The sequence below is a fragment of the Anopheles merus genome, chromosome 3R, assembly GCF_017562075.2.
Source record: "Anopheles merus strain MAF chromosome 3R, AmerM5.1, whole genome shotgun sequence".
NCBI lineage: Eukaryota > Metazoa > Arthropoda > Insecta > Diptera > Culicidae > Anopheles > Anopheles merus.
In genome coordinates, this window is record NC_054084.1 from 44,078,318 (window position 1) to 44,091,441 (window position 13,124).

The following is a 13,124-nucleotide window of genomic DNA, read 5'->3' on the forward strand; positions in this document are numbered from 1 at the left end:
TAATTAGGGATACATCGTATTATTTTTGCTCGTCATAACCATTTGTACCATTCAATACAACATATTAACGAAACAAAAATCATATTCCGCTGTACGTATAATGGTGATATGGTTCTTATAGTTGTCATATTGTCTTCCTGTAGTGGTGGTAGCCAAATGAACCTGATAAATTGTGTATAATTTTTCATTCCAATCATACATAATTAAGAATTATGGAATCTTTTCGCTGCTGACGAACGAATGAAATCGTGGAAGGAAGAAGTTTGTGAATAATTAGCTGGCCCGCATGGAAGTACTTGTTGGCCTGTAGAGATTTGCTACTCGAGCACTCGCGGTAACCAACTGATAGGTATTACGTAGAAGGAAAGTGTTACGAAATGGTACTTACTTGACACCCTGTGACTCCACGGTAACGCTGTACGGCCAAAGCCACCGTCCGTATAAGGGGCCGCAGTCACGAAACGGAGCACCCCAGAACTGTGCGCCATTGCTCTGGTTCCATGCAGCTCCCAGCTCGCGCCAGTACGTTGACAGGAAGTTCTTGCTCTCGGACAGATTGACGTGTGCGCTGTCGATCTGATCCCGAAACTGTACCACGGCCAGTGGAAGCCGCGGGTACGCAATGCCAACTGCCAACAACAATCCATCGTCCTGCTTCAGTACGCTGGTTGCCAACTCGTTGGCTTTCTCGCGGGCGAGTGCAAATTTGCGATCATCACGAGACGTACCATCTATCTTGCGGCTAGCGAGAAAATCGGCAAACGATTTTGCCGCACTGATCGTAATGTCCGACACATCGTAGAATGGATCGGGTGGGATATCGTCCAGGGCACGCTGTTCGCACGGCGGGAGTGTTGGGGTCGGGGTAGAGGTCGACGAAAGCGTTGGTGGGATGGGTTGCTGGTCAGCTTGGGGTTCCTGCTGACCGGAAAGCTGTTCCAGTCCATGTCCTGTGTTAATCAGGAAGGAGATAAGCCCCACGAGCACCCAGCGCAGTACGTGTCGGTGACGATAGCAGTGGTATTGTTGGGACGGCGAGCTTGTCGGTCGCGATACAGTACCGAAAACGAGTCTAGCGAGCAGCCGATCATGAGCCGGGTGATGGTGGCGATGATGAAGATGACCCATCACCGATGTTTGTTGAACTGGATGTGAAGATGTATAGCTTTGATGAGCATCTGGAAGAATAGCAGGAAATGAAGATGATGATTAGTTGCATTAATACAATTACTTCAATTAGCAGCAGATTGGTTTAAATATATAGTTTTATACATTAGCTTTGTTCCAGTAGAAGCAAATCATGTTAGTGTGGTTGGTCAATTGATCCAAATGTGTATGTTTTTGCACAATCTTGACATAAAACGCGCAACGCGTTTTTACGTTTTCTACTGACAGCAAACATTGATCCGACAATCTCTTCAACACTTACTTAACGTCAGTATCTGACTGGAAATCAACGACATTCAATCATCGAAGGAATATGAAGGTTTAATGAATGTGCGTACAATTTAATCTTCCCACACTGCCGGTGGAGTAGGCTGCTCTCTGCCAAACGGACGATAATGCCTATAGCAACCGAATTTTCTGGTGCCGGTGGTTACCGAATAACTCTCCATTCCATTAATGATTGGGCACTTTATCGCCGCCCGGGTACGGGCATTTTATCGCTCGCACGTAGTTGCGTGCTTGAGCCGTGGTATTGATGAAACCGTAAAACGCGATACACATTCCCTTGCAGCATTTCTTGAGCGTATGACCTAATCGCCGGCGACACGTTTTCTCGAAACGGCATTTCGAGTAGGTTACATTTCGGCATGACGGCCAAGCGTTAATCTTCTCTCCGTGTTTGGGTTTCCCGGTTCCCCGATGGCGAAAGATGGTGACAAAGTTCAGCTCGCAGCAGCAGTGTGTGTGTGTGTGTGTAGGATGGCGGATTTAATACCTCCACCCTCGGGGGCCCGGATTTAACACGGGGAGGAGATAATAGCATCGCTAAGCGCTTCGGAAAATTCGGTGGCTTCGAAGCCGAACTTAATGACTTATAATGTAGCATGAGCGTGGGACGGCAACCCGGTAGCATCGGGAGGCGGGCAACTCATGAAAGATTTATGTCCAAATCGAAACCGCCGGGTTTGACCCACCCGGGTTGACAGGCTGCTCATTGGTCTCCCAAAGCGGCGGTGAAACAAGGCATAAATGAATAGGTTACAGGCGTGGACTCGTAGGTGTAAGGGGGTATGTGATGGTGGAGCATGTTCCGGTTATCGGAAAGTTGCTCGCACTTCAACATTAAGAAGCGAGTTAGGCGAAGTGGTAATTACTCGTGCTTTCCAGCAAACGTCCCAGCGCACGGCTGTATCATTAATTATTCCGAGGCGTAGCTCTAGTGGCCGATTAACTAAACGGTTTGAAGTTGTAAAGTGAAATCTATATTGGCTGTATCGGGTATACAATACGGTTCGTGGGTACATTAGTCGATTCGGCGATAGTGGGTCATTATTGTATCGGATAATGTGCTTATCCATTTCAATAATTTTCGAAAAGGAGTAGTGTAGAAATCGTGCGCTAATAAGCGGCATGTAATGATAACGTCATCCCAGCGACCACTGCCCCAAACCAGTAATGATTAACTTGTTCGACGAAAACCCCCTGCTGCATCTAACATTTTTAAAATTCTACTCAGTACGCAAACAACAGTGGCTTTCCGTCCAGAACTATCGTTCTTCAAATTCCAACGCCGCACGTGGTGAAGCACGCTGAACGACATTGTGGTGGTGAAATTGTCCCGTCCATCGTCTCCATCGTCAAACGGACGATGTAGTCCTTCTGTTAAGCGTGCTCTTTTCCGGCCCTTCAGCGGAATGATTTTCCGTTGGCTCTAACGAACCGTTAGAAGTAAATACATCCTAATCATGCATCATGTTGACAGGCTTGTCATTTGTCATCCCTTATTGGGGCGGATGGTAGACCTTCGGTATCAGGTACTGTCTTTAAAGAAAGGGCTCCCCGAAGAGAGGCCGGTCAAAACTTTGCCGGTTGACCGATTTTTCCCGTGCCCTTTATCTTTGAGGCATTTCTGCCCACTTTTCTCACGCTAGGTGGGCTTGCGCGGGGTTTAGAGACACAGCTGCAAGCCCACCCAAAACCCCACACGCCGGTGGATAAAGTTTGTTTGCTTAAGATGCTTGTCGCTCTCTCTATCTCTCTTTCTTATGCATTGGTTCAGTGATATCTGGCGATATCGTTTCGGTTCTCTTCAACAAAGGACGAAAATGTTCCTTTCACTTTTAAAGTGGTTGGTGTTTTATGCGCATTCTTCTCGATGAGAAGCATGAATAAAAGGATTCTGGGCAGTGGTCGTTCGGATACTTGCGGGTTTCATGTAAGCCAATTTTGCACTGTATCAAGAGCGAGAAAAAAGAACTCTATCGCTCTCCCTCATACACGCACAGATTCCCACACATTCACGCAGAAATGTTCCGATTGATGTGGTCCGTATAGCCCTTGGGTGATACGATTACATAGCTAAAGGGGTTATCCGTACCGGCATAGGGAAACGTTTTGTGGAGTCGAGCCAGAATGGGGTCACTTGAAAAAAGGTCATCTTTGGAATACTTTCTCTGTTACCGGTTTGCTCGTGTTGGGCCATAGAACGATGTTATCTATGTCATTCACGGGCAGATTTGGAAGCGGTATGGATGGTGGTAGGTTGAATAAAAAGAATTACTTCCCCGTCCCAAATCGAGTTAGTTGAAAAATTGGAACGAGATGAATCATGCTTGACACCAATAGCAAGAGCAGAAACAAGTTCACAAAGAGGAGGGTCGGGAAATTGATCAAATCCAATGAAAAGTTAAAAAAAGGGATAAAAAGTAAACAAGAATAGGTACACGGTATATATAAGACCGGTATATATCAGACTAGGATATATCAGATCAGGATAGCAGGAAATCAGTTTTGTTTTATTGTTAACGTAAGTAATAAAAACATGAAATATGGAACAGAACACACACTTTCTCATATGTATTACAAATATTTGTATTATTAATGTACATAAATAATAGTTGGATTTGTGTAACCAATCAGTAATAAGGATATTTAAAAAATTGGCTTCAAATGGTGCTGTTAAAATGGCAATTTAATAGTACGCTATTCCTTTGTTTTTTTTTTAAGCTTGGCTCATGGTACAGTCGTCAACTCGAACGACGAACGACAACATGCCCGTCATGAGTTCAAGCTCCGAAAGGATCGTGCCGCCATACGTAGGACTGACTATCCTGCTATGGGGGAATCAAAATGTCATTGAAAGCCAAGTCCACAAGTGGTACGGGCAGGACAACGGTTATTGAGCCAAACAAAAAAACTAATCGCTTAAAATTGCGTTGAAGATTTTGGCTAATTAGCAAATTCATAATGCACCATGAGTCAAGCGATTGGTTCTTGGCGTAGCAATAAGCGGCTTAGCCTAGAAGGTTTGTCCAGAGGGTTTAATAATTCCAATAATCCTGACAGCAAGATTGGATCAATGGGAATACGAATTGAACCACATCCGCTCTTTGTATAAGCCAGCGTATTAAACACTAGACAGTCCTTTCGTTCCTTACTACGGCCATCGAATGTGCTTGAGTTTAACAAAAAAATCAAGTAAGTTTTCGTAATTCCCATTTATTGCCTACCGGTTATGAAACATTCACACGGAATGAAGAAAATGGTCAGAAATGAAGCATTAAATAAAAAAAATTGCCTACCTTTTTAACTTACTGAGAATCTTCTAATAAAGAAAAACGACAAAACAGTTAATAACATAAGTTACATCCATTGACTCAATGCTCATACCAACCGTTTGTTTGCATCAAACGCATTCAACCGAGCTCATTAGTGTGTAGCGTGTTAATGCTAAAGCAACCAACGTTGTCATGGGCACTTAACACAGTGAGCAGAGCTCGAAGCGTTTCGGCATCTTTTTTTTCCTGCTTAAGCTTGAGTGAAAATAATTTACAGTCACTTGCTCCGGGCTACAAATTGTTTTCACACGTTTTGCATCACTGATACCCGTGCAAGACATGGTGCTATGTACATTCCGTTCTTAGTGTGCATGTACGTGTGCGTGTGTTTTCGTTGTGTTGATTTGTCGCGTAACGCTTTCATAGTGTTTTACATGCTTCCAGACATGCTGCTCCCCCATTCTCCCCCGCAAATATGGCCAGCAAAACAGCTTAAGAGGTGCAGAACCCCTGCAGATTGCATGGGGTATCGCATTGGTTATGTATGAGAAGGCGGAGAAGAGTGCATTGTGTGAGCAAAGGTACCGAAGGTAGAAGAACCCACACTTCCTGAGGTTTCCTCACTCTTTTGCATCCACATCGTCTGCTTACTCTGACCGTTCCAAGATGTGGTGCTCCTTTCAAGCACCTGTGAATTGTGCTGAGATCGTGTACTTCTAGCAACCGCGAGCTCGTCTAGCGTTGCTCCTTCTGTTTTGTGACGCAGTGGTGGTGTTGCTAGGGATGCTATTTGGCGGAACAGTGCAGTTTGCCGTTTGCTCAGGGCAACCAACAACAAGCAACTCGCCCTAATTAAAAGCAAAAGTTTTGAAGTGGCTCTTGCAAAATATCTCAAGTATTTGAATGTTTTAATTGCTTTTATAATACGATTTCAACGGCTCTGTGGCATTGCGCACCATCCCACAATGAGAGGTATATCCATCGGTCTGGGGTCTTTGAAAAGCTATGCGAATATTGTTGATGGAATCAGCTGCATTCAACGTTCAGGGTAAGTGATTTAGCTTTAGTTAAGATATTTGTTTAGCTTCAGCGTTTGTGCTGAACAAGATCAAGATGCATCGTCACAGTTTTGTTATGCGGGAAAAAATTAGCGTAAATATCGATGCTCTGTCAAGAAAGGATCTTGGGCGGGCGTTGGGTTGAGTTTAGTGTGGGATTAAAAGATATAGAAGTTAAATATGAGCTGCAAGTTTGTCATTGTGAGAATCTTGATGGCATAGCTCTTCCATTGCGGCAAAAGTATTTTCAAGAATCAATCTGGAAAGTCCTGGTCACAGGCCTGGGATAAACATTCCAAACTTGTCCAAAATTCTCAGAGTATTTTTGATTTTGACCAGACTATCAACATTCATTTTCAATACCCGAATATAATAATCAAACAGTCCAACCAGCTTAGATAATATTTCGGCAATAGACTCACTGGGCTGGGTAGGACTCGTGAATTTATGATGTTAGTTAGATTCAATGTAGAAATTAACTAATCGTAGCAAATTAAATGAATCGAGGTCTAGTCGATAATCTAGTCGGCTCCTACAAAGCCAGGACATAATCGATTCCCGGGTGGAACCGTCTTCCTGCAATAAGGACAAGCTTATCTAGTAGTGTGGTCTCGGAAGCTTGTAAAACCAGCATGGTCGCATAGGTCGTCATGACAAAAAGAAGAAGTGTTTATTCAAACCATCACGTAGAGTCTGTTTAACGCTATTACAAATTAGCTTGTTAACCCGGGTAACAATTCACTCACAACGAATCAAATGAGACGTGAGTTAAATGATTTTTTTAGTGTTAGAGAATGTTTACTTTTTTACTTACTGATCTGGCGCTAAAACTGCTTTGTGGCTTTGGCCGCTGTGAATGACAAATAGAGTATTAATAGTTTAATGCCGCTCTGGTGATACAGTCGTCAACTCATGCGACATTCCCGTCATGGGTTCAAGCCTCAAATGGACCGTGCCTCCATACATAGGACTGATTATCTTGCTATGTGCAATTAGTAAGTCACTGAAAGCTAAGCCCACTAGTGGTACAGGTAGGCTTTGACCGACAACGATTGTTTTGCCAAAGAAGAAGAGTTTTATTCATAGCCAACATAACCGTCCGCCACATTCCAACCAAATCCCATGGAAACAACGCGAAATACTCCACATGGTAACCAACACTGAAACTATTCTCTCATTTCACTCTAGCACTGAAACTATTTGACATTTGACTTCGTCTACCCCCCATCAAGAGTTCAGATTTCTTTCACATGCACACAATAAAAAATGAAATAAAAAAAAATGAGATTACAGAGAATACCCGGAAAAAGGTATTGTAAAGAAAAATGGCTTGCAAAGAAGAGAGACGAATGTGGCTAATAGATTCAAAATTCAAACCCGTTGACAGTCCCAGGATTTTTAGAATACTTGAATAGAATAATGATATATAGGAAAACATAATACATGATTCATCTCTTTCTGCAAATTACTTCTTAGAAACGAAAGATGAAGTGAAAAAAGTGTCATTTTAATTGTTTTATCTCCTTCTCCTCTCGCGATGAATCAATCGAAATGAAGAATCAAACCACTGCCCGAGTCTCATTCGGGAAAATCACTAAATCACTTTAAAAAAAGGTAAAATTTGCGATAAATAATCAATTAATTAGCACGTTCGTTACTATAAGACCGTAGGATTAGTAAGTCTGTACAGGGCCACAATTTCTACGTTTTCGATGATTATACAATTAGAGACTAATAGATTTGTTTCAAGTAGAAGGTTTGAGGTCAAGTAGAGTAGCTTTGAATTAAGACGGAGACGCATAGGAGTTACCGCAAAATATAGAATATAAAACAAATTGATCTTTGCATTACAGAGTTAAATTTTTATGAGTTTTTGTCTCTACAGTAAAAAATTCATACAGTCAAGAAAACATAAAAAAAGAAAATAAGATGAGGTGTTGCAAAATGGTCGAATATGATCAAATTTTGCTTCTCAATGTTTTAGCGTGTACTTGAGAGATATTTAACCCTTTGACAGTCTGGTGATTTTGCAAAAGTAGATAAAAAAATTGTCAACACCTTTTATCTCAGATTTCGAAGAATTACACTTAACAAATGCTAAAAAAATGTTCAAGTCGATATTCCTGGTATTTTCTATTAAAACATGCTTGAAAGTGATAATGTTTGTAGTGACAATAAATCATTCAATTATTGTTTTTTTCAAGATGGATTGCATGCTTTCAGTAGCGTTGCGATTTTAGAAAGTTTATCGCATTACGTGTGCAGTTATCATGTCTTGAATAAAATTGTTTCTTAGAAGTTCAGTTTCAGTGCAGACAATAACATCAACCATATCGTAATCGCTAGTGAGTCATCCCACAGCTGTTCCACAACGCCGCGCGACGAAGAACGCAACAAAACGGGGGAAACAATCAGTTAGAGTCTCACTCGGGAAAATCTCTACAAAAGCGATCTGCTTCCCCGAGATAGACTCGGGCAAAACACTGAATCGGGGAAAATAATTTGGTGTACTAAATAAAACTAAAGAATCAAATATTAAAGAGGACAGCAAAAATAATCAGTATTCTCCGCGTTTTTACGTTACTACTTCTTTTGTACACGTCTTTCTCTCTCTCTATATATCTAACGTGCTGCAAACAAAATTATAACTCCAGCTGTCTCGAAACTGTGCAAACATAGTTTACGCCCCCAGCAAAGCTAGGCATACAAAGTACGGCACACAAACGGGTATCCCTACTCACACAAAGCAAAACTAATTTACCCGATAGCTTTCCGTAGCAATGTGGCCACTGCTGAAGCTACTTGTTGGGGGGTGGTTAAACTCATAAAACGTTTTGTGTTAATTATTCCACTATCGTAATCATCTGCTTGCATGCTCATCACAAAAGAGAGCCACTCGACATGAAAAACGGCACACAGTGAGCATGCCTCGAATCAACTACCCACGTCCCGCTGTCCCTCACCGCACTTTTTCTACACACAATATAAAGCTGAGGGAGGTACTCAAAATTTTATCACTTTAATTAGTGAAGCTTTCGGCTCGGGATAAAACCTTCCGGAATAGCAGCGTTGCTGGCACCGTTGTCCTGCCCAGATCGATAAAGTTTCGTATTGTAAAATCGGATATCCCAGCATGGCAAAGGAGCATGAATGGAAGGCTGGATTGAGAACAGTTCGTCGGAATGGCCATGGTCAAACGGTGACAGATGTTATGTGACAGTACAAACTGGCGCAGCAAACATTCCTCGGAAATGGCCAGCTACTACGCCCAGCACGTATCGTTCTCATTGATCATCCGGCTTAGTTTTGTGTGGGTTTCGTTAGTGGTTTACGGAAGGCTTTTGCTAAAAAGTTGGATTATCATACCGTGCTATGCTGACGGAACGTTTAGCGGAACAATAGATGTCTAGCTGACAAAATCTGCACGATACGGCCGAAAACTGTCATTGTGGGTTGTCAGTGTATCGCCTAAATCAGGATCTCCGTTTGTTTGACCAATGTGGTGAGTGGTTGCCAATTGTTGAACCGTACTCTACTGAATGAAATTGTGGATGGTTAGATTTTTTCCAACTCCACGTCAAATCAGGCAGATAAAAATTCATTGTACTTTCTTAACATGCTGAATTTTCGTTTTTTGACTAGCGCCGAATATAGCAAATGAGTAACAAACAGTAAAAAAAAAAACGAATGAGGAGCAAATTCTTCTCCATTGCAAGGGCATTGATTGGATGGATATGGTTCGTCTCCGATGCAATCGTTGACGGATGAATGAAAAAATGGTAATCCAACTGGAATGACAATTCCCGCAATTTATCTCATCAATCGCCCGGCTGATGGCGAACGTTTCGTTCCTGCTGAGCTAGGGATTTGGCCACAACTGTGAAGCTACGATAAGATTAGCATTGTAGTTGAGTTTGTTTTAATTCCATTCCGTACACTCGCGTTTTGTCGTTTATCTTTGGTTCTTTCTGTGTTCGAAAAGCGTGCATTTGATCGCTGTTTCCAATCACTGCAGCCACTGCGAGGGACTGAGATGCTGAGCCGATTACAATCAGATTTCTAATGGAATCGTCACACTGTGTCCTGTGTTACTTCGTTCTGTGTGTGTTTTATCAATATCGTTCGATGATTTCAGTACATGTGCACGTTTTACAGCTCTCTGGAAAATGATATCTTGATTGGAGGAAATCTATTTCGATGTTGATTGTTTCTTATCGATTGGCTTGGTTGTTGTTGTTGTTGTTGCTAGAATTCCGTTTGGATGGAGTACGGTACTTAACATGATAAAAAAAAAAAAAGATTTTTGTATCATATTTTGTGGCAGAGAAATAGTTCAAATTTAGTTCAAATAAAAGTTCAAACATTAGCAAACTTGAAAAGATACGTTAATAATTATTTTGCAATGTTTTAATTTATCTGAAGAAAACGAATACCGTTTAGGCCGACTGATCGGAATAGCGTGAGTAGCGTGGTTTACTTACAGTTAATGAGTTAGAAGGTTAAGTTAAATCTTTAACTCACTTTTGAAGAGTTTAATCTCCGTATCGAGTAGTAACTCATTCACTGTGAGTCATTACAGTGAGTCATTATGCACAACACTATTCCAACCCGAGCAAATGTTATGGCTGAGTAATAAAAAAAGTTCACCAGAATTTTGATGAGACACATATGTGCTCATGTAGAAATTTGTGAATGATGGATAAGAACTACTCATATCAGGAAGCACCAAAAACAGCTAATAAGATGATGAATCTATACTAACTGATTATCGCCTGATTTACGAAGTTTTGTCGTCTAAATTTCCCTAGGAGAAGCGAATTTTGTTACCGGAAGACACTGTTTTGTAAAATGTAAACAATAAAAAGCTCAATAAAAATGAAACAACAATGATTATTTTTTATGAAATGTTGCTCAAAACGAACATCGAATCGAAGAAAACTCAACCTCCAGAAAGCCAAATTTTCCGCTAAATAAGGCATGAAATATGATTTCCGCCAGATGTCCAAATGCCTTCGTTTAACGCAGTAACATGCCGAATTATGCGCGGAGGAGTGGTGCTCGAAGATGAGAACTTTTTCGAAACTGATAAAATGTCAGACAGCATAATCGTTTTTGGTGATTGAACGAGGATAACTTTGTGGTCCAGGGTAAAAAAGTGCCTTTGTAGTTTTTTATTTTATTTTTCACGTCCTACACGACTGTTTTGAGATGACGCTACGCCGATTGTGTGCGTATAATCTTTTAACGGTGGTGGTTTGGTATAATTTTTCATAAATACACGTGTTTATATCAGGTATAGTTTGAGGTTCAAATGCACAAGGATCGCCAGCAATTAATATGTATTCTTCGTAGCCAAGTTAAGTGATGTTTGTTTTAGTATTTACAAACATCAACATATATGTCATATGTTTGAAATACTGTTGAAAGCCTTCTTTATAGGCACAACGTTTCCTTAGTTTGAAGCAACGCAGTATAAAGTCACTTGTGTAGGACAGGTAAACATTAATTTTAATTTATCAAAATTCTTATCGTAATGGCACGTGTAGTATACTCTTGTTTTTCTCCGGGAGCATTTCAAGCAAAACTTGGAAAATGGAATCAAATGTTCAGTTGAATGAGCGCGGCACACAGCCCAACAGCCAGTGGCAGTTTGTAAAGTTTACGCAAATAAACTAAACGCAAAACGATTCATTCATTTCCGGGCCGTTTCACTGCTGATCCCTATCAATTTCCAACCAAAACCAACATCCCTCGAGGAGCTTTTTTATAATGGGAGAGGAGAGGGTAATAGATTGAAACAACGGCGGGGAGAACTGCAAACTTTACGCCATGTTCTTACTGTTGCGATGTTACAATACGCACGCTCCTTACATTCGCGGTCGCGGCTGCTATTTCTTCAATCTCACGTTGTAGATGCCATGGGCCTGGTTGGATACCAACTTCTAAGGAGAAACATTTTATGCAAGCACATGAAAATTCATTTTTCCTCCACCTTTTTGCTGTCCAACTTGCCGTTCACGATGGTTCTCAAGTGTGAGCTTCAGGCACCGTTTTGCTTTTTGTTGAAATAAAGGATTGAGGTGCGAGGTCTCTTACGTGTGCACGCACCTTTTTTAAGGTTGAAGGTGATGAAAAATCTTCAACATATAAAATCAATCAACAGTGGGTTCAAGGCAAGCGAGAAGGATTTTTTTACGGTTTGTGAGCGGAGTGAAGTATCTCTGATGCCGCTGAGGAGAGATTTTCTGCCGAGTTATTGCCGGTATATTTCATCGCCTCCAGTTGGCACATCCCATCACCATCCGGAATTCTGCAATTCGTCATAAAAGTTGTACAGCATGCGTTATAGACAAACGCTCACGTCATGAGATTCTTGGAGATGGTGGTGGTGGTTATGGTACATATATAATAGAAATAAATATAATACCATAGCCGCTCGATTCTGGTCTGATGTGATGAATAAATTGAAAACCTTCCATGACAGTTAACTCTCTTGTGTTACTTTTAGCGAATAGCCTTCGTTGTGAAACGAAGTAAAATAATGAGACCTTTATTTATTTATCTTGAGAACGTGTTTAGCGGTTTAGCAATAGAACAATACTTGTTGCTTAGAGTGACGTGCAAGAAATTTGTTTGGAATAATATCCCTAAAACTATAGTTTGATTTCACATGAAGTTTCGAAAAACTTACACCTCGGTAGACAAACTAAATGATAAATAAGCTAAATTTTAGAAGTTATTTGTTTGTTTATTATAGCGCCTCTTTACGGTAGAAAAAGCTTTGTCGTGTGATATGAAATGTTGACTTAGTGGTAGCAGTCTAATCATAAGCTCTATATGAATACCCCAATAGCTTAATCAAACACTCTTTTTAATTTAGCTAATTCTGTGACAGTGACTGCCAGTGGAACAATATTCATCATCCGGCTAGTATTTTTTAAACTCAATTGACACTTGCGTTATGTTATGTTGGATTTCGCCAATTGTGTCTACAAAAAGATACATTATAAAATTGATTTTATTAGTTTTTTCTGTAAGAAATGAATTATAAATTTTACATTGAGTTTTACAAACATATTTGTTTACTTTTTTCATTAAGAAAAGAATTATATATTTTTTTATAAACTTTTCAACAACAATTGAAATAGTCTTTAACATTTCTTCAGTAAATATTTTTGCTTTAGCGAATATATTATAATTGAATATATGTATAATTGAATATCAACTAACCGTGTCTGATCGAGCCGTGGGGAATTTAAATCAAAATTTCGCTAAATACCATGGGTTACCACGCTCCCTCCCGCTCATGACCTTGTGAGTGAGAAATGTCATCCTACATGCA

The 13,124-nt window shown here is 40.7% G+C and overlaps 1 protein-coding gene across 8 annotated transcripts in view; it reads right to left on the minus strand.

Moving 5' to 3' along the window:
* LOC121595863 (probable G-protein coupled receptor 158) overlaps nucleotides 1-13,124 on the minus strand; it is a 68,602-nt gene that overhangs the window by 36,363 nt on the left and 19,115 nt on the right. For all 8 annotated transcript variants that reach the window (XM_041920186.1, XM_041920182.1, XM_041920184.1 and 5 more), the window contains one exon: nucleotides 389-1,178. In XM_041920186.1, coding sequence (XP_041776120.1) covers nucleotides 389-1,128 — 740 coding nt within the window. In that variant the 5' untranslated portion in view covers nucleotides 1,129-1,178. The remainder of the gene's footprint in view (nucleotides 1-388; nucleotides 1,179-13,124) is intronic.